The following is a 21,358-nucleotide window of genomic DNA, read 5'->3' on the forward strand; positions in this document are numbered from 1 at the left end:
AAGGCCAGATGCAATGGTTGACACCTGTAACCTCAGCACTTTGGAAGGCAAAAGCGGGAGGATCACTTCAGGCCAGGAGTTCAAGACCAGATTGGGCAACATAGTGAGAGACCCTATCTCTACAAAAAAATTTAAAAAATAACCTGGCGTGGTGGTGCACGTCTGTGGTCCCAGCTACTTGGGAAGCTGAGGTGGGAGGATCACTTGAACCCTGAAGGTTGAGGCTTCAGTGAGCCATGACTGCACCACTGCACTCCAGCCTGGGTGGCAGAGGGAAACCTGTGTTAAAAACTCAAGGGAAAAGGCATCTCACCAAGTAGGCCTGATTCCGCTTCTTCCCACGGTCAGCATTTGGTAGTTTACTCCAGGGTTCAGCTGGTGGAGGAAGGTGACTGTCCTGGCACCCTGCACAAAGCATGAACTTGGAGTCAGACCTGGACCCTGAGAGGTTCTGTGGTGTGTACCACTAGAGGAGGCACTTCCTTGGGGAAGGTGGGAGCAAGGGGGAGGCTAGAGATGGGCGCCAGGTGGCAGGTGTGTTGCCAACCGAGAGGCTCACTCGTGGCCACTGCAGAGCCCAGGTAACGAGGCATCTGCTCCAGTGGTGTCTGCTCTAGGCTTACTATTGTGCCCTGAGACCCCTCCACTGCCTCAGTGCTTGTGAGCACCCCAGACTGGGCCTCCTGGAGCAGGGCACCCTGAGAGCAGTGCTTACCACCCGAGCTGCCTGGGAGAAAGCCCATCACCATTTCTGCTGTGCAGCAGTTAGCTGCATTAAAGGCTGGGTCCGGGCCCCAGTCCTGGGTTCTTCCTCCAACAGCCACAACCCTGGCCTGCCCACCCTGAGGAGCTGGGGCCGGATGCTTCCCCAGGCGAGCAGGGGCCTCCAGGCCAAGGAGCCTCATGCCTGCACAGCAGGGTAGGGCCGCATGGGGTTCTGGTTGTAGGGGAGCAGACACTCAGGGCTGGGGGTGATGGGTGAGGTCCCCCCCCACAGATCTCCACCTAGGGAGGAGTCTAATGGGTCTGGATTTCAGAACAGGGGGTGCCTTGGGCATGTTGGCGTCGCCGAGGACAATGACCCTCACTGGGGAGGCTCCGGAGCTTGACTGAGGGTCTCCTGCTGGCGCCGCCTGCTCTGCCAGGGGGAACCCACACGAGGCCCCGCCCACAGCGCCGATGGCCCCGGTTCGGTCCACCTTAAGCGGCAGCGGGGCGGGTGGGATTTCCTGCGGGAGGAGACGCTGAGGGCCTATCGGACAGGGCCGGGGCGCCGGGCTTCCCAAGGGGCCCGCCTCGGAGAGGATGGGGCTTCAACCTACCCTCTTTCAAGCCTGCAGCTCGGACCAGGACGCGGAGGGCCTGGCGCCCGCTGGCCGGGCTCCTCCAGCCCAGTGGCCCGAGGGAGGGGTGCGAGGTGGTCAGGAGGCAAAACAGCCACGACACCGCTGCGGTGTCACACCCGCGCCCCCTCGTGAATGCCAGGGGGCTTCAAACCAGAGGGGTCGTTAGGGAGAGGGCTGCGTCCACAGACGCCCCCGAGGCCACCTGCACCCCTCGCGGCCCGGGACCAGGGAGCCCTGGCCTTCGCCGTGGTGACCACCGGCCGGCCGGGCCGCAGGGGTGCGTGGGTGCCCGGCCCCCGAGAGCCGCAAGCGCTCGCCGGGTTGGGGTCCCCGAGCCCGCGAGGCCCCGCCCCCTCCGAGGGTCCCGCGAACCGGTGGGCGGCCCGCGGGACCCGTCGACTCGCCCCGCCTCGTCCCTCCTCGCCGCGGCCCCCGGCGCCTGGTCCACCTTAAGGGGCGCGCTGACATCAGCGCGCCGCCGCCGCCGCCGCCCGTGGGGTGGGATTTCCTCCGCCGCCGCCGCCGCCGCCGCCGCCGCCGCCGCCGCCGCCGCGGGTCCTGCGCCGCGTCCAGTCCGCCCGCCCGACCCCGGCCCGACCCCGGCCGGCCCCGCCCGCCCGGCCCCGGGGAGGGATGCGGCGGCGCGGCGCCCAGGATGCCCCGCAGCCCCGGGACGCGCCTCAAACCCGCCAAGTACATCCCGGTGGCCACGGCCGCCGCGCTGCTGGTCGGCTCCAGCACCCTCTTCTTCGTGTTCACGTGAGTCGGCGCCGCGTCTGGGAGCACCGGGGCAGCGATGGGCAGGGCCCGCACAGCCCGGGCACGGGGGCGGCGGTCGCGGGGGCTGGCGGGGCCCGGGACAGTGGGCGGGCGGGGCGCCGGCTGCAGGCGACGGCAGTCCCTTTCCCCGCGCCAGGGCCGGGGGAGCTGAAGCCGTGTGCGGGCATCCCGGGCACCGGGTTGAGTCCCTTGTGTGGGGACACCAGTGCGGGCTGGGCACCTCGGGAGTGCCCTGTCGGGGAGCGCTGGGCCCGGGCAGGGGAGGAGGCCGGGCTGCTCTGGGTGTGGCTGCAGCCCTTCCCTCCCCATGGGGCTCCCGAGGGGACGTGGGCCACCCAGAGCCATGAGCCCTCTCTGCAGGTGGCTGTGGGTGCCTCTCGGGTCTCCTCCTGGCTGCCCGCCCCAGGCCAGAGTCAAGTTGTCCCCACGTAGGTGTGGCCTGGCCTGGTTGCCACATGCCTGCCCCACAGCCACTGGTGACCCGGGCCTGGCCCTTGGCCTCCCTCTCAGGAAGACCCAGTGGTCATCACAGCTGGAGGACCCAGGCCAGGCCACACCCAGGGCTCGATGTTAGCATAGCACCTCTGTGGGTTGACCATGGTGCACACCAGGAACCTTGAGGTCCTGTTTCTGGGAGTGAGAGCCCACGCCTGCAGGACACTGCGCCCCTCCAGCCTCAACTTCTTCACCCAAGATACAGGCTGGCTTAGGACCAGAGAGGCATGTGGACAGCACAGCCTCTCTCTGTGGCTGTGGGGTCACCACAGGGCTTTTTCAGGCACAAGGAGGGTTGGGGGCTCCAGGCTTCGGTTGCACAGATCTTCAACCACCCACCCCCCTTCCACCAATCTGGGGTTGAGACATAGCCCAGGTGACATGAACGATGGCGACCTATTCCAAGGTGGGGCAACCCCTGAGCATGTGAGCCTGGAGAGGGGCAGGTAGGGGCTGCCTGACACGCATCACCTTTGCAAGAATTTGGGGAGTCGCTGCGTGCATGGTGAAGCTGAATCGGGTGCCCGTGGAGGCGAGAGAGTTACCTGCAGGCTGGGGCTGGGTGGGCACCGCAGGCTGCCAAGAGCATGTTTAAAAAAGGCCTGTGTGGACGGGCTTATTTCTGGCTCGGGCAAGCCAGCGTGTTCTTGTCACTCAGTGCTGGTGTGGGGCAGAGAGAGGTGGGTGGTGGGCAGCCTGGGGAGCCTGGCCTGGGGGAACACATCCCACCAAGGCTTCTGGAAGGGTGGGCCCAGCCCAGCGCTGGTCCCCAGGGCCTCTGTCAGTGTGGGGGTCTGGGTTGGTTCCTTACTCCCTCCATGCAATTCAGTGTCCTTTCTCATGACTTCAAAGGTAACGTGTGGGCCGGGCGCAGTGGCTCACGCCTGTAATCCCAGCACTTTGGGAGGCCGAGGCGGGCAGATCACCTGAGGTCAGGAGTTTGAGACCAGCCTGGCCAACATGGTGAAACCCCATCTCTACTAAAAGTACAAAAACTAGCCGGGTGTGGTGGCGGGCGCCTGTAATCCCAGCTACACAGGAGGCTGAGGCAGGAAAATCGCTTGAACCTGGGAGGCGGAGGTTGCAGTGAGCCAAAATCGCACCACTGCACTCCAGTCTGGGTGACAGAGCAAGACTCTGTCTTGGAAAAAAAAAAAAAAGTAATGTGTGTTCTTTTTGGGGAACTTGTGAAATACAGAAAAAAAAATATGGTAAGAAATTAAAATCAACCCTGCACACTCCCCAAATCCTGTCCTCCTTGGACGGCTCCTCTGTTCCTGGCACCACATCTGCAGCCGGCTGTGGTGGCTGCGGCTGCTGGTTCCCTCATGTGTGATGTCAGAGGGCCCTTTCCGTGACTCTGCCTGTGAACCTGACCCAGCCCCAGGCATGGAGTGCTTGGGTGGCTCCCACTCTGCTGAGCACCAGTTTCTCCTCCTCTGTTCTGGGGTTCTGTTTCAGCGACACCAGCAGTCTTGAGGTATGGGGTTCCTTCTTGGGGCAGTGCGGGCCATGCCTGCACCCAACCCTACACCTGGCCTGTGCTGACCTCTGACGGCCCTGCACATGGGAGAAGGTGCCATGTGTCCCTGTAGAAGGATGGTGGCCCGGGTGCTCACCTGGGTTTGATGTGCAGTGGCCACCTAGCAAGGCTAAGAAGCCCTGCTTCACACCCCTGGGCTGAATGGCTGTCAGTGATCCTGGCCTCTTCCCCGACCCGCCCCAGCTCTGCTGAGCTCCTCCAAGACTGCTCAGTTCCTGAGAAGGGGTTCTGTTGGGTCGGCTGGCCCATTGATGACACCCATGGCAGCTGTGCTGATTCTGAGTAGGCAGGGGTCCAGGCGGCCCCCTTCGTGAGGCAGGCCACTTGTCCACCTGTTGCCCAACCTCCTGCCCTGTATCTGGTCCAGGTACACAGGAAGGGGAGCAGGTTGCTCCTGTGCCCCTTATCCCTGCCCTCAGGGCCAATACAGGGTTCCTGACTTCACTGTTTGTTCCTTGGACGTTACCAGACAGTGAGTGGCCCCAGCCCCGTCTCTGCACTCAGTAAACATGAGTTGCTGCCAGGGGGGCAGCTTCACCCATGCACCAGGTAGGCAGGAGTTCTGGGTATCATGTGGTGTGGGGAGCTGGAGGCCTGAGAACCAGGGACCCCTCCATCAGCCAGATTGCCAAGGGTCTTGGGACCAGCAGGACATTCACACATCTCTCTAGGAGGGTCTGGGCATGGAAGCATGCCAGGTTGTGAGGGGTACCCTCTCAGGATGGGGCACATACAGCAGGGCAGCTTGTCAGAGGCCCTCTTCCTTCAGGAAAGCTTCCCAGGATTTTGTTGTTGTTGTTTGTTTGTTTGTTTGAGACAGGGTCTCACTCTGTCGCCCAGGCTGGAGTACAGTGGTGCTACCTCGGCTCACTGCAGTCTCGACCTCCTGGGCTCAAGTGATCCTCCCATCCCAGCCTTCTGAGTAGCTGGGATGACAGGTGGGCACCCTCACACTCGGCTAATTTATTTATTTTTTGTGTTTTTTTAATAGAGATGGGGTCTCGCTATGTTGCCCAGGCTGTTCTCCTGAGCTCAGGTGATCTGCCAGCCTTAGCCTCCCAAAGTGCTGGGACTACAGGTGTGATCACTGCTCCTGGCCCCTTCCTATGTTTCTGGGTGTTTTGTGTCCCGCTGGGCTGCAGAAGCCCTTTACACTGTGGCATAATGCTAGGCTGGGTCAGCTGCTGGCAGAGGGTTCGAAGACTCTTAGGCCAGGCTCCCGAACCTGCCCTGACTTCACTCCAGAGCCACATTGCAGAATGACAGGGACCCTGTGAATGTCCAAGGGCTGGGGCTGCCTGACAGGCTGCCAATGCCTGGGGCTGAGCCAGGCTGGCTTATCTGTCTCTGGGGCATCTGGGATGGTGTGGCTGGTCCCTAGATCATCCTGAGTCCTCTCCTTGCCTGGAGGCCCAGCTCAGGACAGCAATCAGAACAGGCCCTGGGCCAGACTAGCCTTGGGGGGCCAAGAGGGACTGAACTGCTGACTGGGACCTCATGAGTCTGGGGAGCCTGGGGGTGAAAACTCAGTGTGAGCCCCCCTGCTGGGATCTACTGAATGTGGCCTGGGGTATTCCTGGCCCCCGAGACTCAGTTTCCCCATCTGTCCAGGTGTCTGTAGGGATTGGACAGGTAGGTGCAGGTACTTTGAGGTCCAAAGGCCTGGCCTGACAAGGGCACAGCAGCTTTTGTCCCGCTGGTCCCGGGTGCCCCACAGGCGAGTGCCACTCATACACAAACAGTGCTAATGAAGAACCTGATTTAAATGAAAACGTCTGAGTTAAAATTTTCCACTCCACATTTAGCTGTGGCGGACATTCTGCCCCTAAGTCACCCCCCCTTGCTGGGCGGTGTCTCCCTGCCAGCCCAGGCGGGACTTGGGGCCTCAGCCCGGGTGGGGCCTATGGTGGTGGTGCATGTCCCAGCCTGTGGCCCTGGATGAGGGATTGGAACTTTGGGGCTGGGCCCCCCGGACCTGCCCTCCGCCCATAGCTTGGCTGGAGCCAGCCAGGAGGGGCTCAGAGGGACATGGCGGGCCAGACACTCCACCTCCAGCCCAGGCCCAGAGCCTGTCTCTGCCTGGCCCTCCGACAGGCAAGCGTGGTGTGCACCATCAGGTCTGGGTGGAAGTGGAGCCTCCCCGAGCCAGGACCCAGACTACTGGCTGCTGGGCCCTGCCCATAGGGAGTGTGTGTCTTCGAGTGTGCCTGAGCATCCGCACATGGCCTCCCCTGTCTCCATGTGTCCTCATGCATCCTTGCATGTCCTCATGTGTCCTCCCGTGTTCTTGCACATCCCTGAGAGTGCTTGTGTGTCCCCACACTTGTCCTATCCACAGAGGAGCAAAGGGAAGCCCAGAGAGTGGGAGGGCCACGTCTGAGGCCAGAGTGAGGGGCAGCTGAGCCGAGGCTGGATAGGGCTGGATGTGGTGTGAGGAGGCGTGTGTCTGTGCACACCTGTGTTCACGTGTGCACACACATCGGTCTTGGGTGAGTGATGTGCAGGCATGTCTGCATTCTTGCATATGCGCCAGCATGTGCACGTGTGCATGTCTGCATGCAAGTGTTCATGCATGTATGTGTCTTGTATGCAGATATGATTCATGTATGCGTGTGTGCCTTCTGTGCACCAGAGCAGGTTGTCTGTGTGTTTATGTGTGTACATGCCTGTATATTTGTGTGTGTGCACACACCCCCGTGCACATGTGCCCTGGAGCATGTTTGTGCATATGTCCATGTCTTCACACATGTGTCCGTATGTGCCTGCACGTGCTCCACATCTTCTCCCCCACTGAGCCCTGAGAGCTCTGAGCCCTGGTGGGTTGGCCTGTGAGCTGGTCCCTGTTAGGCAGGATCCGACCTTGGGGATTACAGAGCGGACAGTTGCCTCACCCTGAAGGACTGGAGAGGTGGGCAGCAGCTCAGGTCCCAGTCAGAGAACCCACGACAAGCCTCCCTCACCCCTGGCTTAGTGCCCATAAGGGCCCTCACAGGCATGTGGGCCGGTGGTACCCGCACTGGCCGGGGGGACCCGGTCACACTATAGACTTCCCAGAGTGGCCTCGTGGCTGTGAGGCTGCTGTCTGGCCCGCCTGGCGTGGGAGAGTCCAGGCTCAGGGAGGACACAGCAGTACCGCCTGCTTGGGCTGTCAGGGAGCTCAAGTCAGCATGGGGTTCAGGCCCCACCTGCCTGATGGGCGAACGCACTCCCGAGGCCCCAGTTAGGGCCAGGAGGCAGGCTAGCAGCCAGCGCAGGTGCAGAGGGGCCCCGAGGTTTCTATCCTCAGGTCAGCATTGGGAGGATAGAGACTGCCTCCCTCCTCACAGCCCAAGGGTTGACCAATGGCACTTGCCCCATCCCTTCCCAGAGCAGGCTGGCCCCACAGGCACCATGAGGGCCTGTGTTTGGTTTAATGCTCTGCTGTCAACATCTTAAAATTTTCTGTAATTTTTAAATAAGGGGCCCATAGTTTCATTTTGCACAGATTACGTAGCCAGCCTTCCCTAGAAGGCTTGTGGGGAGCACAGGCCCTGCCTCTCCCTGGAGGGCTGCTCACCTGCCTGTGCCCACCTTGCTGGGCTGACCATGCCTTAGGGACCTGTGGTCCTTGCTGAATGGCGTTGCATTGGAGGCCAGGCATGTTTGAGTGCTGCCTGTGTGCCAGGCAGGGCTGGGGAGGGTGGAAGGAAGCCTGGGGGCTGGGCCACTGGGCAGGGACAGGGAGAGCCCTCCCAGCAGAGGGAGCTGTGGCCGCAGCTGTGTCCTCACCCCGGGGTCTGTTCCACGGGCTGGGCCCTGGACAAGAGGAAGGGTAACTTGGGCTCCCGGCCCTGCCGAGGATGGCTGTCGTGGGAAGCAGAGTCTTTAAATAGCCTCTTGCTTTCCACTAAAAATAGTGAAGCTCTGCTGCCGTGGAGGTGGTTGCCGGGGCGGCGGGGCTGGCTGCTGGCCAGGCGGGTGTGGGTGCAGCAGTGTGGCCACGTGCGCTGGGGTGGTAAGCAGCGCGTGGGCCCCGTCCACTGCTAGTGGCCACGGAGGTCAGGGCTGCTGTGGGGGATCCCCACTAGCCTCCCAACTATGCAGAGGACCTGGGTACAGGGAGGGACGCAAAATCCTGTGTTCCTGTCCCTGCTGCTTGTCACAGTAGCCGTCTCAGGATGCGCAGGGGAGAGACGAGGAGCCTGAGGCCAGAGGGGCTTCTCGGAAGCTGAGTGGGTGGATTTAGGAACCTGCTTCAGGCCGTGTGGCCCGAGGACTGGCAGGTCTCCTCAGAGGGGACTCAGGCCAGGCCCCTTGAGGGCTGAGGAAGGCACCTTTCAGGAAGATGTGTGAGGGCACACCTTACAGGGAAGCTGCGGAGGGCAGCCTGGAGTCCTGGAAAGCTTCCCGGAAGAGGGGGTGGCCTTGGAGCCAAGTGCTGAGGGCTGGGAAGATGGGAAGTGGTGGGGGACATTGTGTATTTCTAGAGTCCCTAAGTGTTCTACTTTGTCATCTGGGGAGGGAGGTGACAAACTCAAAAGAAGGGGCTCTCTGGATGGGGCTGTGCCTGTCTGGGAAGTCGGGGCATCACATGCATTTACTGACCAAGGATTGAGGCTCCCCACACCCCAGAGTCTCCCTGGTGAGAGGCCCCACTGTGCCAGGGATGGGCCTGGATGAGGCGTCGTGGGCGCGTTTTCCATCTGGGGCTCCCACCTCCAGCCTGTGCACTGTCCCCGGCCCCCGCCCCCCGCCCTGGTAGTGGAGCCCAGGGACATCACTGGAATGGTGTGACCTTAGGCCTGTGGGCCTGTCTGAGATGGCTGCCCTGAGGCGTTGCCAGGTCAGGGCACGGGTAGCCCACATGCTGTACTGATACGCACAGCCTCTGGCGGTTACTCGAAGGAGCGATGTGGCTGAGGTTTCTTGGCAGGGCTGTGGCAGCCTCCCCACTGCCTTTGAGCTCTGAGGGTGACCTTGCAGGCCCAGTCTGCCGCACCACATAGCTCTGCCCCTGCATCTCCTCTGCACCCCCAGACTCCACTTCTGCCCCCACTGTCTACTGCAGGTGCCCATGGTTGACACGAGCTGTGTCCCCAGCTGTTCCCGTCTACAATGGCATCATCTTCCTCTTTGTCCTTGCCAACTTCAGCATGGCCACCTTCATGGACCCTGGTGTTTTCCCCCGAGGTAGGGCCCTGTGCTGGGCAGCTCATCTCACTTTCACTAGAGTGTGAGTGGCTAACTCGAGACAGCCTCAGGGGTTCCTCGTGGGTGGGCTGGACTTGGGGGAGGGATTCACCTGCCAGGAAAGTCAACTTCGTGCTCCCTGCCTGGCTCCTGGTCTGCAGCGGATGAGGATGAGGACAAGGAGGACGACTTCCGGGCCCCACTGTACAAGAACGTGGATGTGCGGGGTATCCAGGTCCGCATGAAGTGGTGCGCCACGTGCCACTTCTACCGCCCGCCGCGCTGCTCCCACTGCAGCGTCTGTGACAACTGTGTAGAGGTGACCGCCCTGCTGCCCTGCGCTCCCCCAGCCCTGTGCCACATCCCTGCCTGCCATGTGCCCTGACGCACTGCTCCCGCCCAGGACTTTGACCACCACTGCCCCTGGGTCAACAATTGCATCGGGCGTCGAAACTATCGCTACTTCTTCCTGTTCCTGCTGTCACTCAGTGCACACATGGTGGGCGTCGTGGCCTTTGGCCTGGTCTACGTGCTGAACCACGCTGAGGGGCTGGGAGCCGCACACACCACCATCACGTATCCTTGGTTCCTGTGGGCCTCATTGCAGAGACGATGTGGACCGGGGACACGTTCACTGGGAAGATCGAGCCTCAGAAGGCTTGGTTCCTGCCCAGGGATCCCCAGCGGGCAGGTGGCCATCCCTAGGTTGGGAGGGGGTTTGTCCACAGGCACCTGCTCCGTGCTGCTGCGATGGGGTCTGTGGTGTCCTGGCCTGCGCTGTTGGCCTTAACAGGCTAGCATGGCTGTCATGTGTGTGGCCGGCCTCTTCTTCATCCCTGTCATTGGCCTCACTGGCTTCCATGTGGTGCTGGTCACTCGGGGGCGCACCACCAACGAGCAGGTGCAGACCCCACGGGGGATGGGCGGCCCCAAAGGGCAGAGAGAGTTGGGGCTGCATGGGGACAGGGTGGGGCCTGGGGCACCCTTGTCAGGTAGCTTGTGCAGCTGTGTTGAGACGAGGCTCCAACTCTGAGACCGCCGTGTGGGGTCACGCCTGCCCCATCCCCTGTGCACATCCTACCTGTGGACAGTGTAGCCACCAGTGACCCAGAAATCCCACAGCTCCCTGCAAGGACAGGCCGGGTAACCTATGTGAGGGGCAGCCCTGGGCTGACCCCGCCCAAGCCACTTCCCACGAGTACCAGCTTCTAAGGAACCCCAGCTCCCCTGCCCAGCCCCCTGCCCACCCTTCCCTGGACCTTGGGAGGCCAGGCTGGCTGAGGGTCCTGCATCCACAGGTGACTGGGAAGTTCCGCGGGGGTGTGAACCCTTTCACCCGAGGCTGCTGTGGGAATGTGGAGCACGTGCTGTGCAGCCCCCTGGCACCCCGGTGAGGCCCGGCCTGGGCAGGGTGGTGGGGGGCCTCTGCTGGGTGTGGGGCGGGCAGCCTTAGACCCTCAGCTTGGTCCGTTTTGGCTCTTGCCAGGTGTGGCCAGCCCTGCCCTTGTGTGTTTGTGGCAGGTGGGCTGGCTACTGACCCCGTGCCCTGGTGCAGGTACGTGGTGGAGCCGCCCCGGCTGCCGCTGGCGGTGAGTTTGAAGCCGCCTTTCCTTAGACCTGAACTCCTGGACCGAGCTGCACCGCTCAAGGTCAAGCTTAGTGACAACGGGCTGAAGGCTGGCCTGGGCCGTAGCAAGGTGGGGGCCTGGGCTTGGGGATGGGCTGGCAGTCAGGCCCGTGGATGGGGAAACAGGCAGGTTGGTGGGGGCCTACAAGAGGTGGATGGGGCAGGTGGAGCTGTAGACGGATTCTGGGGAGGGGACCAGGTCCCAGGCTAAATCCCTAGTGAAGCCCTGCCCCTCATCCAAGCCCCACATACCACTGACCCCGCCCCCTCCCAGTCCAAGGGCAGCCTGGACCGGCTGGATGAGAAGCCGCTGGACTTGGGGCCGCCACTGCCCCCCAAGATAGAGGCTGGCACGTTCAGCAGTGACCTGCAGACCCCGCGCCCAGGCAGTGCTGGTGAGGTCGGGGCAGCCACACCTAGGGAGGGACGTGGGTTGACCCCCATGTGACCTCAGTCTGACAGTGGTCTGCATCCCCAGAGAGTGCCCTGTCGGTGCAAAGGACCAGCCCCCCGACGCCTGCCATGTACAAGTTTAGGCCGGCCTTCCCCACGGGTCCCAAGGCACCCTTCTGTGGACCAAGCGAGCAGGTAAGGAGGCCTAGCTTGCCCCCTGGCAGGCCTCGTCCCCCAGGCCCGCCTCCAGGACCTCTCCCCACAGCCCTTACCCCATGGAGGCCCCACCTTCAGAGCCCCGCCTCTCCAGTGGAGGCCACATCCCCTGAGACCATGCCCCTCAGGGCTCTGCCTGGGTCACCAAGGACCTTGTGTGACTGGTAGGACCCTGCCTGTGTGCACCCAGAACTGGGACCCATGAAGGAGAGCAGGGTGTCCTGGAAGGGACTGGCGTGGGCCATCCAGGCTTAACGTCTGTCCCTTGGCTGGCATTGCCCTAGACCAGGTGGGCGGCTGCCCCCAGGAGCACTGTGTACTAGGATGCCTGGAATTCCACCATTAGTCACTCTGTAAGGCCCACGGGAAGACTTCGGAAGAATTTGAGACGTGCTTGAGAAAGCATATTTCTCTTCCCTGAGTTGCATGAGTGCTCTGTGGTCGCTGGAGTAGTAGGCAGTGCGGGGCGGTCTGTGCAGTGAACCAGAACACCCAACAGTCCCACAGTGTCATCCTTCTTTCTGGGCCACCGCAAAAGGCACCCTGTGGCTGGGCCCTGTGCACCTAGATGAGCCTCATCCCCGGGAAACTCTCCCCTCAGGATTGATGTCCTTCCTGGAGAGAGTCACTGGTGGAGCAGTGAGTCTGGGCCTCCTTGGCCAAGGGTCTGAGTCTGTAGGCATGTAGGGGCCGTGCCTCGAAGGAGGAGGCAGCCCTGCTTGGAGATGAGGGCTCCAGATACATCATCTTCCTGGGACTCCTGGGTCCAGTGGGGGATCGGGTCTGGTTGGCCAAGTGCATTGAGCCCACATTTGCCCTGATCCCCTTCTGGCTTTGTGGTTCCTGAGGCTCTTGCCCCAAGCCCAAGTCCATGCCCATGTGCCTGTCACAGAGGCTAGACGAGGCCCCTCCTCCCTGTGGCTGTCCTGAGTGGTGGGCCCCTGGGGCTGTGTGGCTCCAAGGGCAGAGCCCTAGGTGTCTGCAATAGCCAGCTGTGGCCTCCCTCCCACTGCAGAGCCCCTGCCCCTTAGCCATGGATGCTCAGGAACAGGGCCTTGGGTGCTCAGGGACAGGACCATGGGTCATTGTGTGACTCTTACGGCTCCTTGAGGCCCAGTTCCTGAGGCCACGGTGCCAGGTGTGGCCCCTGTGGGTGCCGACTGGTGGCTGTAGGTAGGGTGGCAGGCGGGCAGTGGTGAGAATGCCTTCTCCCTACAGGTTCCAGGCCCTGATTCCCTGACCCTGGGGGATGACAGCATCCGTAGCCTGGACTTTGTGTCCGAGCCGAGCCTGGACCTCCCTGACTATGGACCCGGGAGCCTGCATGCAGCCTACCCGCCATCTCCCCCGCTCAGCGCCTCTGATGCCTTCTCGGGCGCTTTGCGTTCCCTGAGCCTCAAGGCCTCGAGCCGGCGGGGCGGGGACCACGTGGCCCTGCAGCCCCTCCGCTCCGAGGGTGGGCCCCCCACGCCCCACCGTAGCATCTTTGCCCCCCATGCACTGCCCAACCGCAACGGCAGCCTGTCCTACGACAGCCTGCTCAACCCTGGCTCACCTGGTGGCCACGCCTGCCCCGCCCATCCAGCAGTTGGCGTGGCCGGATACCACTCACCCTACCTGCACCCTGGGGCGACGGGCGACCCGCCACGGCCCCTGCCCCGCAGCTTCAGCCCCGTGCTGGGCCCCAGGCCCCGGGAGCCCTCGCCTGTGCGCTACGACAACCTGTCCAGGACCATCATGGCATCCATCCAGGAGCGCAAGGACAGGGAGGAGCGTGAGCGCCTGCTTCGCTCCCAGGCCGACTCACTGTTCGGCGACTCAGGCGTCTATGACGCGCCCAGCTCCTACAGTCTGCAGCAGGCCAGTGTGCTGTCCGAGGGCCCCCGAGGTTCCACGCTGCGCTATGGCTCCAGAGACGACCTTGTGGCTGGGCCCGGCTTTGGCGGCGCCCGCAACCCTGCCCTGCAGACATCACTGTCCTCGCTGTCCAGCTCCGTGAGCCGTGCACCGCGGACGTCGTCCTCCTCCCTGCAGGCTGATCAGGCCAGCAGCAACGCCCCGGGGCCCCGGCCCAGCAGTGGCTCACATAGGTCGCCTGCACGCCAGGGCCTGCCCTCCCCGCCCGGCACTCCCCACTCACCGTCCTATGCAGGCCCCAAAGCTGTCGCCTTCATCCACACGGACCTCCCAGAGCCACCGCCCTCACTGGCCGTGCAGAGGTGGGTGCCGGGAGGTGCGGGTGGGCTTCCTGGCACAGGGCAGCTGTCCAGCCGTCCGCAGGGCCCCTCTTGGCTGGGCACTCATAGGTCATCCCAGGGGCCTGAGGTTTTCTCTGGGGTCGGGACAGGGAGGATGCGCCTCGCCCTGCCTTGAAGGCCCTGGCTAGCCCGTGTGGCCCAGCTCTGAGGATGTCCTGGGCACGCTCTGGGGACAGGGTATGAGAATTTGTGTCCTGAGCCCGACAACTCGTTCCCCCAGAGCTGGTGTAGACCCGGCATGTGGGAGGCCGTGGGGCTTTCTCCTTGGGGCCGGTGTCATGCGGCAGCCTGGGCCTCCTTTAGGCCGTGGCTCTGGCTTCCTGAGTCACAGTGGCCCTGTCCACCTGGGGCTCTCCCTGGGTCTCCTTTGCTGCATCTCTTGGAGGCTGGGGCTGAGGACATTACCTAGCAGCACAATGTGCCACTGGGTGGCTGGTCCCTGGCCCTCCCTGTGGGACATAGTTCTAGGAAGCAGGGGTTTCCCTGCTCGTAGGTGGGGAAACTGAGGATTGGAGAAAGCAGGCTGGCTCCAGGCAACCAGCAGGTTGGTAACTGAGAAAGTGGGGTCAGCTGGCTCGCAGGCCCAGGCCCAGGTAGGAGAACTGCACACCTGCTGGGGCCAGGACCCAGGCTGCGGCGCATGGTGTCCTCATGGCGTCTGTCGCCTGGTCCAGGCCTGGAAACCTCAAGCACAGGCTCAGCTGTTTCCCGTCTGCGGGTGCGGCCCCAGGGGGAGAACCCAGCCCAGCCCAGCCCAGGCCACTTGGCCACAAACAGGCTGAGGGCACAGCAGTCCATCCAGCCCTGAGCAGACCTCCCCTACCCCACAGGGTGGGAGTCTGTTCAGCTTTTGTGGAGTTGGGGAGGAGGCTGTCATTGGGTGTGATGAATGGGGAGCCCGAGACCTAGAAGTGGGCAGCATTGCAGCCAGGCAGGGATCGCAGCCCTGGGACAAAGGGCTCTCGCCTCGAGAAGGTTTAAGCAGCAAGGGTAGAGCTGCTGTTGGTCAGCGCTGGTGGGCAGGAGGGCAGCCCCTCGTTTTCCTGAGAGAGAGCAGGAACGAGGCCAGGCAGAGTGACCAGGCTCCCAGTGCAGGGCAGGACAGGGGCTCCGGTCAGTGCCCACCTGGCTGCCCCATGCTCTCTGTGGCCAATGCTGCCTAGGAGGGACCCAGGGACCCGGGAGGGTGGTGGCAGTTGTGGTGACATCTGTCTGTCCTGTGACGGCACAGCTGCTCCCCAGGCAGGCTCTGCATCTCCCGCCTGCTTTCCAGGTGAACCCTCCGAGCCCAGAGGGCAGGGACTGCCTGGGGCCCCACGACCCGGCTATACTAGTCCACGTCCGCGTCGTCTCTGTCCTGCTGCCTCCTCTGTCCTCTGTCCCCATGTGTTCCTGTGTTCACCGTGTGCATGCGTGTATGTGCTTGTTTTGATGCAGGGACCACCCTCAGCTGAAGACTCCCCCAAGTAAGCTTAATGGGCAGTCCCCGGGCCTGGCCCGGCTGGGACCTGCCACCGGCCCCCCAGGGCCCTCTGCCAGCCCTACGAGGCACACGCTGGTTAAGAAGGTATCCGGCGTGGGTGGGACCACGTACGAGATCTCGGTGTGAGGACTGACTGCCACCCATCTGCTGTGGTGCCACGGGGACCAGGACCCCGCAGCGCGCTCCCCCCCCACCGACTTCTCTGCCCCAGGGACAGGAGGGCACCCCAACCTGGTGTGGACCCATCAGCGGGAGAGAGTGCCACGCCTCCACAGCTTGCCCCAAGCGCTCTGCCTGCCCGTCCACTCATCTGCCCATGGGGAAGTCGGCTCACTGGGTCAAGGGCCACTGGGCTGTTCTGTGTCTGTGCCCGTCCCATGGCTGGGGCAGTGAGGGGCCCCAGTCAGCCTCTTTGAGGCACCCTCTCTCAGCCAGGCTTGGCCCACTCCCATCACCCATGCACCCCAGATCATCGCCAGGCCAGCCCCCAACAGCCCCCTTACGGATGGGTCCCAGAGATGGACAGAGACATCCAGAGCCCCCGCCTTCCTTCCAACACAGCCTGTGGGCTCCCGGACCGAGTGTCCCCCGCCAGGCTACTCCTAACTAACACGTTGCCTTTCACAGACCCCGCTGGAAGCTTGTAGCTTGGCAAGGCCGATGCTTCTGCCCTGGCCTGCTCTGGGTGGTGGTGGATAGGTGGACAGACGGCCGGCCAGCCAGCCAGCTGTGGCGGGGGGCCCGGCTCCATGTGTCCTATGTTGCCCGGCGGGCGGGCTTGTGTCCCGTGTCTGTGTGCTGTGCTGCCGCACCGTGTCTGATGTGTCAGTGCTCCGGCCGCCGCTGTCCCTTTCATCAAAGCCTTAACCTTTGCTTCATGCTCTTGTGGGAGGCGACGGGGGGCAGGCGGGAGCAGGCACGGGGGTGATGCTGCCACAGGGGGCCAGTGACACCCAGAGCCCCCTCCCCAGCCCTCAGGCCCTCCCTGCCAAACTGGAGAATCCCCGCCCCAAGGCATGCCACGTCCCCAGCCCTGGCCTGGCTGCGGTGCTTGCGCCACGGGAAAGCACACTGGGGAGGGGTCCGTGCTTCCCTTGGTGTCAGGGACCTGAGAGTAAGCACACGACAGCGTCCGCTTGCGTTGTGTCTGTTTTATGTTTTTATATCTACATCTATATATCTATAATTTTATTAAAAAAAAGAAAAAGTTATTTTGATTCTTTCCTTGGGCAAGGCCAGGGCTGTTGCTGCAGGACACCCAGGTTAGGGGAAGGCAGGGGCCAGGCCCCAGAAGAGGGGGTGGCTGCTGTCTGGCGTGCAGGGGTAGGTGGGTTCCTCAGGGGCATTTCTGCCGACTTGGGCCAACTCAGAGGCCTGCGAGGAGGGGGCGGCCAGTGGTCTGTGACTGGGAAGTGTGAGGGTCTCTCGTCTTGGGTCTGTGTCAGTTCTGGCGGTGACAGGGTGTTTAGGGGAAAGATTTGGGTCTGCTGCTACCCACAGGGGAATCCCAGGAACCCAAGAGCCTGGGGAGATGAAATGGGGGTGCATAGGGGCCACCTGCTGGCTCAGGGCCCTGTGGGGGCTGCTGAACCTACTGGAACTCTCCTGCCTGCCAAATCCCAGGGGCAGGGCTGAGGGAGTGTGAGGGATGTGCAGCTGTTCGGGGCTGAGACAGCCTGGGCTGGGGCTGTCCAGTGCGGGAGGCGTGCAGGCTATAGGGCCCGGAAGCTGACCTCCACCTTTCTGCTTCTCTCTCACGGACGCCGCGGCCCACAGGGGGCGGATTGGCACCTGCACCCGTGGATGGGGGCGGCGTGGCCAGCCTTGGGTGCCTCCTGGGCTGCACCTGTGCCACCTTGGCCGCCCGGAGGACCGCCCACCACTGCGGGCCCCCTGGAGCCCGGCCGCTGGGGCGGCCCCACGCGGGGCCATGTGCCGCCTGCACTTGGCTGCCTCCAGTCTTTTCCCCAGCCTCTCTGGGCCCTAGCAGGATGACAAGTAGGCAGCTCTGGGGCCCAGGACAGCCGAGCTGGGGACCCAGGAGGTCAGACTACCATGGACCCTCGGGCAGGGCTGGGGGTGGGCTGGGCTCTCTGCTCCACCAGCCACAGCTTGACAGACTCCCAGCCTGCCAGGGCCCGAGACCCTGTGTCCACATGACCTCAGGAAGTCCCTCACCTGCTGCAGGGTGTCCAGCACCCCACAGGGGGCAGCCCCAGAGCTGTGGGGACCAGCACGACCTTTGTCCAGCCTCCCTGTCCAACCAAGCACTTTAGACTAAGCCACTTCCTCCTCGGGGAGCCCAGGCCTCCGTGGGTTGGGCTGGGTTGGGGGGGGTCTCAGGTTGCCCCCGAAGGTCTCTGCACTCCTCCTGCCCTTCCCCTGACACATGAACAGATGCCTTAACTTTGTGGAGCTGCCAGCCTGGTGAGCCACTGGCCCCTGCCTGCCACCAAGGTCCTGTAGTCATGGCCAGCTCTGCCTGGGCCCCACTGGGGCTGCCTGCACCCAGAGACGATGCTGCTGGGAGCTCAGAGGGCCTGAGGCCCAAGCCCTGTGTCCTCCAGCAGTGGTACGGCCTACAGCAGGGTGGCACTCTGGCCAGCCCTTCTCCGGCACAGGGTCCCCGTCCCTGGGTGCACCCTGGGCTGCGGCTCTATTTCTCCCATTTGGGGATGAGAAAGCCGCAAAACTCTTCTCTGTTGTTCTTAAGGGCACCCCTGCTAATGAATTCCCCAAATAAAATTTTTGGTGTTGATCTCCACAGCTCTGTCTACCAATGTGGTCCCCTGTACCGGACAGGGCCCTGGGTTGGGGAGGTGACAGGACCTGGGCAGGGTGGGTGGCGGCTAGGCAGGGAGGGGAGTTGCATGAGGGGCATGAAGTCAGTGGATCATCATCAGGTTCAGCACTGAAAACCTGACCTCTGAGGTCCCCGGGAAGGCCTGGCCCAGGGGGCAAGACCTGAGGATCCCCCGGTCCTCACTGCTGTTGCCTTTCAGTGGAGACCTTCCTAAGACGCCTTAGGGGTCAGGGCCCTGTGCAGAGGGGTTGCCTTCTGGAGGGCAGGTGGGATGTGGGGTGGGAAGCCAGCCCTGAGGCTGGGGTCTCCACCCTGACGGACCCTTGTTGCTGGGTCGCCCGGTGTCCCTCCCTCAATTTCCACAGAGACATGCTCACCGGCCACATATGTCATGACTCTATGTCCAGCCACAGGCCCAGCCCTCAGGACAGACCCCGCCTCCACCCTTCTCTGCAGCTCCTGGCAGGGACGGTGCACAGTGGTGCTATGTGCAGGGGGCCAGTGCAGCCACTGGGCATCCGGGGCAGTGCTGGTCGCCTGGCCGCCTCCCTGGGGCCGTTGGGCTTCCGGCCTAGAAGGGCAGGAAGCCGTCCACCTCGAGGCGCAGGAAGGGGTCCAGCAGGGCCCGGAGCTTCCAGACGGTGGCACGGCTCAGCAGGGGCGGGACCAGCCCCTCGAAGGGTGTGGGGTTCACCACGTACACGTAGGCAGCGGTCCAGACCAGCAAGGTGCCCAGCAGCAGCCTCAGGGTCAGCAGCCTGCGGGCGGCGGCGGTCAGGGGCAGGGGCGTGCGGGGGGCCTGGGGGCTGGTCTCTGCCGCGCAGTCACCTACCAGAGCTGGCCTGCCAGGCTCTTGGAGCTTCCCAGCTTTGGCCTCCCTTTCTGTCGGGGAGGGGCTGGATCAGAGCCCACCCCGAGGGTCCAGGCTGAGGGCAGGGATCCCTGGCTTTGGGAAACCCTCCTCAGACAGGGGTTCCCCCACCGCAACCCTGGCCCCTTCCTTCTGGACAGGCTCCTGCAGCCTCTTTTCAGATGCCCCAGCCCTGGGCCGCCCTCCTGGAGCCCATTTCTCCCCCTCGCCCAAGTAGGGCCCTGGGTGGGGAGGCTGGTGTCCAGACCCAGAGTGGGGCGTGGGGGGCTCACTGCCATGCTCACCATCTGCTGCTCCTTCCTGGCTCGAGTGCGGCACTGGGCCCGCTCCCTGCAGGGGCCTCACTGTCAGGACCCCATGCCCTCCACCCCCAGCCTGGCACCCACCCCCTGGCTCAGTGCTATGGAGGTGGGGGGTCAAGGATGGGTCTGCCCTGTTCTGACCAGGACCCCTTCCGAGACCTTGCTCAGCCGGCCTGGCCCCTGCCCCCACGTCACCTGAGTATCTCCAGCTGGATATCCTCCATCTGGTCCAGCACACCCCGGATGTCCTTCTTCAGGTTCTGGGGGCCAGAGGAGGTAAGCACAGCAGGCCCCTGGCCCCACCCTCCCCGGCCTCTCGCCTGTCCGGCCCCGTCCTTCCGGGTGCTGTCCTGTGGGGACCTACCAGGAGGCCCGTGGCCTGGTTGTTCAGGGCCATGTGCATCTCAGCCACGCTGTCCCACACCTGGGGGGAGGTGGGGTCACGCCTGAGGAGCAAGACCCACTGGGTGGGCCCCCAGCACCCCTCCCCCTCAACCAGGCAGGCACCTCTGTGATGACCATCTTCTTCCTCTCAAAGCACAGGCGGATCTGCTGCAGCTCGTTCTGAGGGTGGGGCCAGGGGTGGGCTTGGGCAGCATCAGCAGGGTGGCTGGTACCTCCCTGCCGGGCCCACCGGCCTGCTGCACAAAGGTTCCTCCCCCACAGCCCCTCCCGCAGGCCCACCTGCCTGCTGCACGAAGGTTCTTCCCCACTGAACCCCCCCAGGCCCACCGGCCTGCTGCACGAAGGTTCCTCCCCCACAGCCCTTCCCCCAGGCCCACCTGGGACTGCTGCACGAAAGCCTCTTGCCCCTGGCACAGCTCCCGCCGCAGCAGCTGCAGAGGTGCCCTGTTCCCCAAGGGCTGTGTGCCAGCTGGGTCGGGGGGCTGTGGGAGAGCCCCCAGATCAGCCCCAAGGCTGTGGGCTAGTGGGGCGTTGGCTGCATGGGGTCCCTGGGCCCTGTACTTACCCAGGTCAGAGCAGTGCAGCTTGAGTGTTCAGGACACAGGGGCAGGAACTGCTGCCCCGGCCCTAGGAGGGCCCCCAGCTGCTCTCGAAGGTCCTGGTTCTGCCTTTTCTGGGGGTGGGGGGCAGAGAGAGGGGACTGCCTGTTATGGCCGCTCCTGGAGCTGGGGCTGGGGCAGGGGTACCAGGCGGTGGGTGGGGTGCTCACCAGGCTGTGGTTCTCCTGCTCCAGCTGCAGGAAGGACTGTTCTGCAGAGCCCAGCGGCTCTGCAGAGGCCAGGGCCCCTCCCTCTGGTGACAGGGCTGGGCATGGGCAGGGTCTGGGCTCTGAATCAGTGGATCCCCCCTGCCTGGGAGCCCCCTGGTTCGACCCTGGGTGCAGGGGCCAGCCCCACCCAAGCCCTGGCTCCACGTCTCCTTGTCTTGGCCCCTCAGGGTCTCTCGCTCTCTGCTCCTGGCTGGACAGAAAGAACCCAGGAGCCTCGCCCTCCACTCTGGGCCCCCTGCCCCCTGTCCCTGGGACTGGGAAAGGTCTCTGGGACTGCACTGAGTGAGCAGAGGAGATGGGGCCCAGGCAGGGCCACCCTGCAAATCCCTGGCAGGGCTGGTCCAGGCATTCTCCACGGCTGCTGGAGGCTGGCGCTGGGGGACACTGGGGGTGGGGGTGGCCACAGGGGCCCAAGGTTTTCAGCCCCTCCATCCCTCCCTGCAACCCCTTCCTGACCCTGGGTCCAGGCTCTGGCCTGTCCCAACCTGCCACCCTCTTACTGAGGGCTCTGGGTGACCCACTGGCTCCCAGGCTGCCCCAGACAACAGTCACAAAGGCCTGGGTGCAGCCAGGGAAGTCACAATGGGCCCCTCCCACCTGGTTCTGAAGTTGCCCCGCCTGATGACCTCACTGCCTCTGACTCACCGACCCACCATGTGAGTTTTTTTTCTTTCTTTTCATGAGAAGGGAATCTTGTTCTGTCACCCAGGCTGGAGTGCAGTGGCACAATGATGTCTCATTGCAGCCTGCAACTCCTGGGCTCAGGCAATCCTCCCACCTCAGCCTCCCAAGTAGCTAGGACTACAGGTGTGTGCAACCATGCCCGGCTAATTATTAA

General features: G+C 63.6%; 2 protein-coding genes across 3 annotated transcripts; one reads left to right on the top strand and one right to left on the bottom strand.

The window, feature by feature from the left end:
- Positions 1–1,844: 1,844 nt before the first annotated feature.
- On the top strand, positions 1,845–18,070 carry ZDHHC8 (zinc finger DHHC-type containing 8). 2 transcript variants are annotated; one of them, XM_010388433.2, is made up of 11 exons: positions 1,845–2,105; positions 9,212–9,333; positions 9,495–9,652; positions 9,737–9,909; positions 10,132–10,234; positions 10,632–10,723; positions 10,889–11,030; positions 11,235–11,355; positions 11,439–11,548; positions 12,788–13,788; positions 17,087–18,070. In XM_010388433.2, the coding sequence occupies exons 1-11, from the start codon at positions 2,002–2,004 to the stop codon at positions 17,295–17,297; spliced, it is 2,337 nt and encodes a 778-aa protein (XP_010386735.2). In that variant the 5' UTR covers positions 1,845–2,001; the 3' UTR covers positions 17,298–18,070. The 2 variants fall into 2 exon arrangements, with proteins under 2 accessions (XP_010386735.2, XP_010386734.2); XM_010388432.2 differs by lacking the exon at positions 17,087–18,070 and adding an exon at positions 15,265–16,518 and having other exon boundaries at positions 1,892–2,105.
- Positions 18,071–18,684: 614 nt separating this feature from the next.
- Positions 18,685–20,952, bottom strand: CCDC188 (coiled-coil domain containing 188). Its single transcript, XM_010388431.2, has 9 exons — positions 20,461–20,952; positions 20,257–20,364; positions 20,069–20,173; positions 19,794–19,850; positions 19,651–19,710; positions 19,482–19,546; positions 19,257–19,314; positions 18,946–18,995; positions 18,685–18,871 (listed from the first exon to the last, which is right to left on the bottom strand). The coding sequence occupies exons 1-9, from the start codon at positions 20,950–20,952 to the stop codon at positions 18,685–18,687; spliced, it is 1,182 nt and encodes a 393-aa protein (XP_010386733.2).
- Positions 20,953–21,358: the final 406 nt, after the last annotated feature.

This window comes from Rhinopithecus roxellana, chromosome 13, assembly GCF_007565055.1.
Source record: "Rhinopithecus roxellana isolate Shanxi Qingling chromosome 13, ASM756505v1, whole genome shotgun sequence".
Taxonomy (NCBI): domain Eukaryota; kingdom Metazoa; phylum Chordata; class Mammalia; order Primates; family Cercopithecidae; genus Rhinopithecus; species Rhinopithecus roxellana.

Bases quoted from the DNA above. Each gene is read 5' to 3' on its own strand.
- CCDC188 (XM_010388431.2), bottom strand. From the start codon at position 20,952: ATGGAGGGGCTGAAAACCTTGGGCCCCTGTGGCCACCCCCACCCCCAG. The intron at 19,711-19,793 runs GTGCCTGCCTGG...ACCTCCCCCCAG, and splicing joins AGAAGATGGTCATCACAGAG to GTGTGGGACAGCGTGGCTGA. The intron at 19,315-19,481 runs GTGACGTGGGGG...AGGCCCCTGCAG, and splicing joins ATCCAGCTGGAGATACTCAG to GGAGCGGGCCCAGTGCCGCA.
- ZDHHC8 (XM_010388433.2), top strand. From the start codon at position 2,002: ATGCCCCGCAGCCCCGGGACGCGCCTCAAACCCGCCAAGTACATCCCG. The intron at 2,106-9,211 runs GTGAGTCGGCGC...TGTCTACTGCAG, and splicing joins ACCCTCTTCTTCGTGTTCAC to GTGCCCATGGTTGACACGAG. The intron at 11,031-11,234 runs GTGGGGGCCTGG...GCCCCCTCCCAG, and splicing joins CTGGCCTGGGCCGTAGCAAG to TCCAAGGGCAGCCTGGACCG.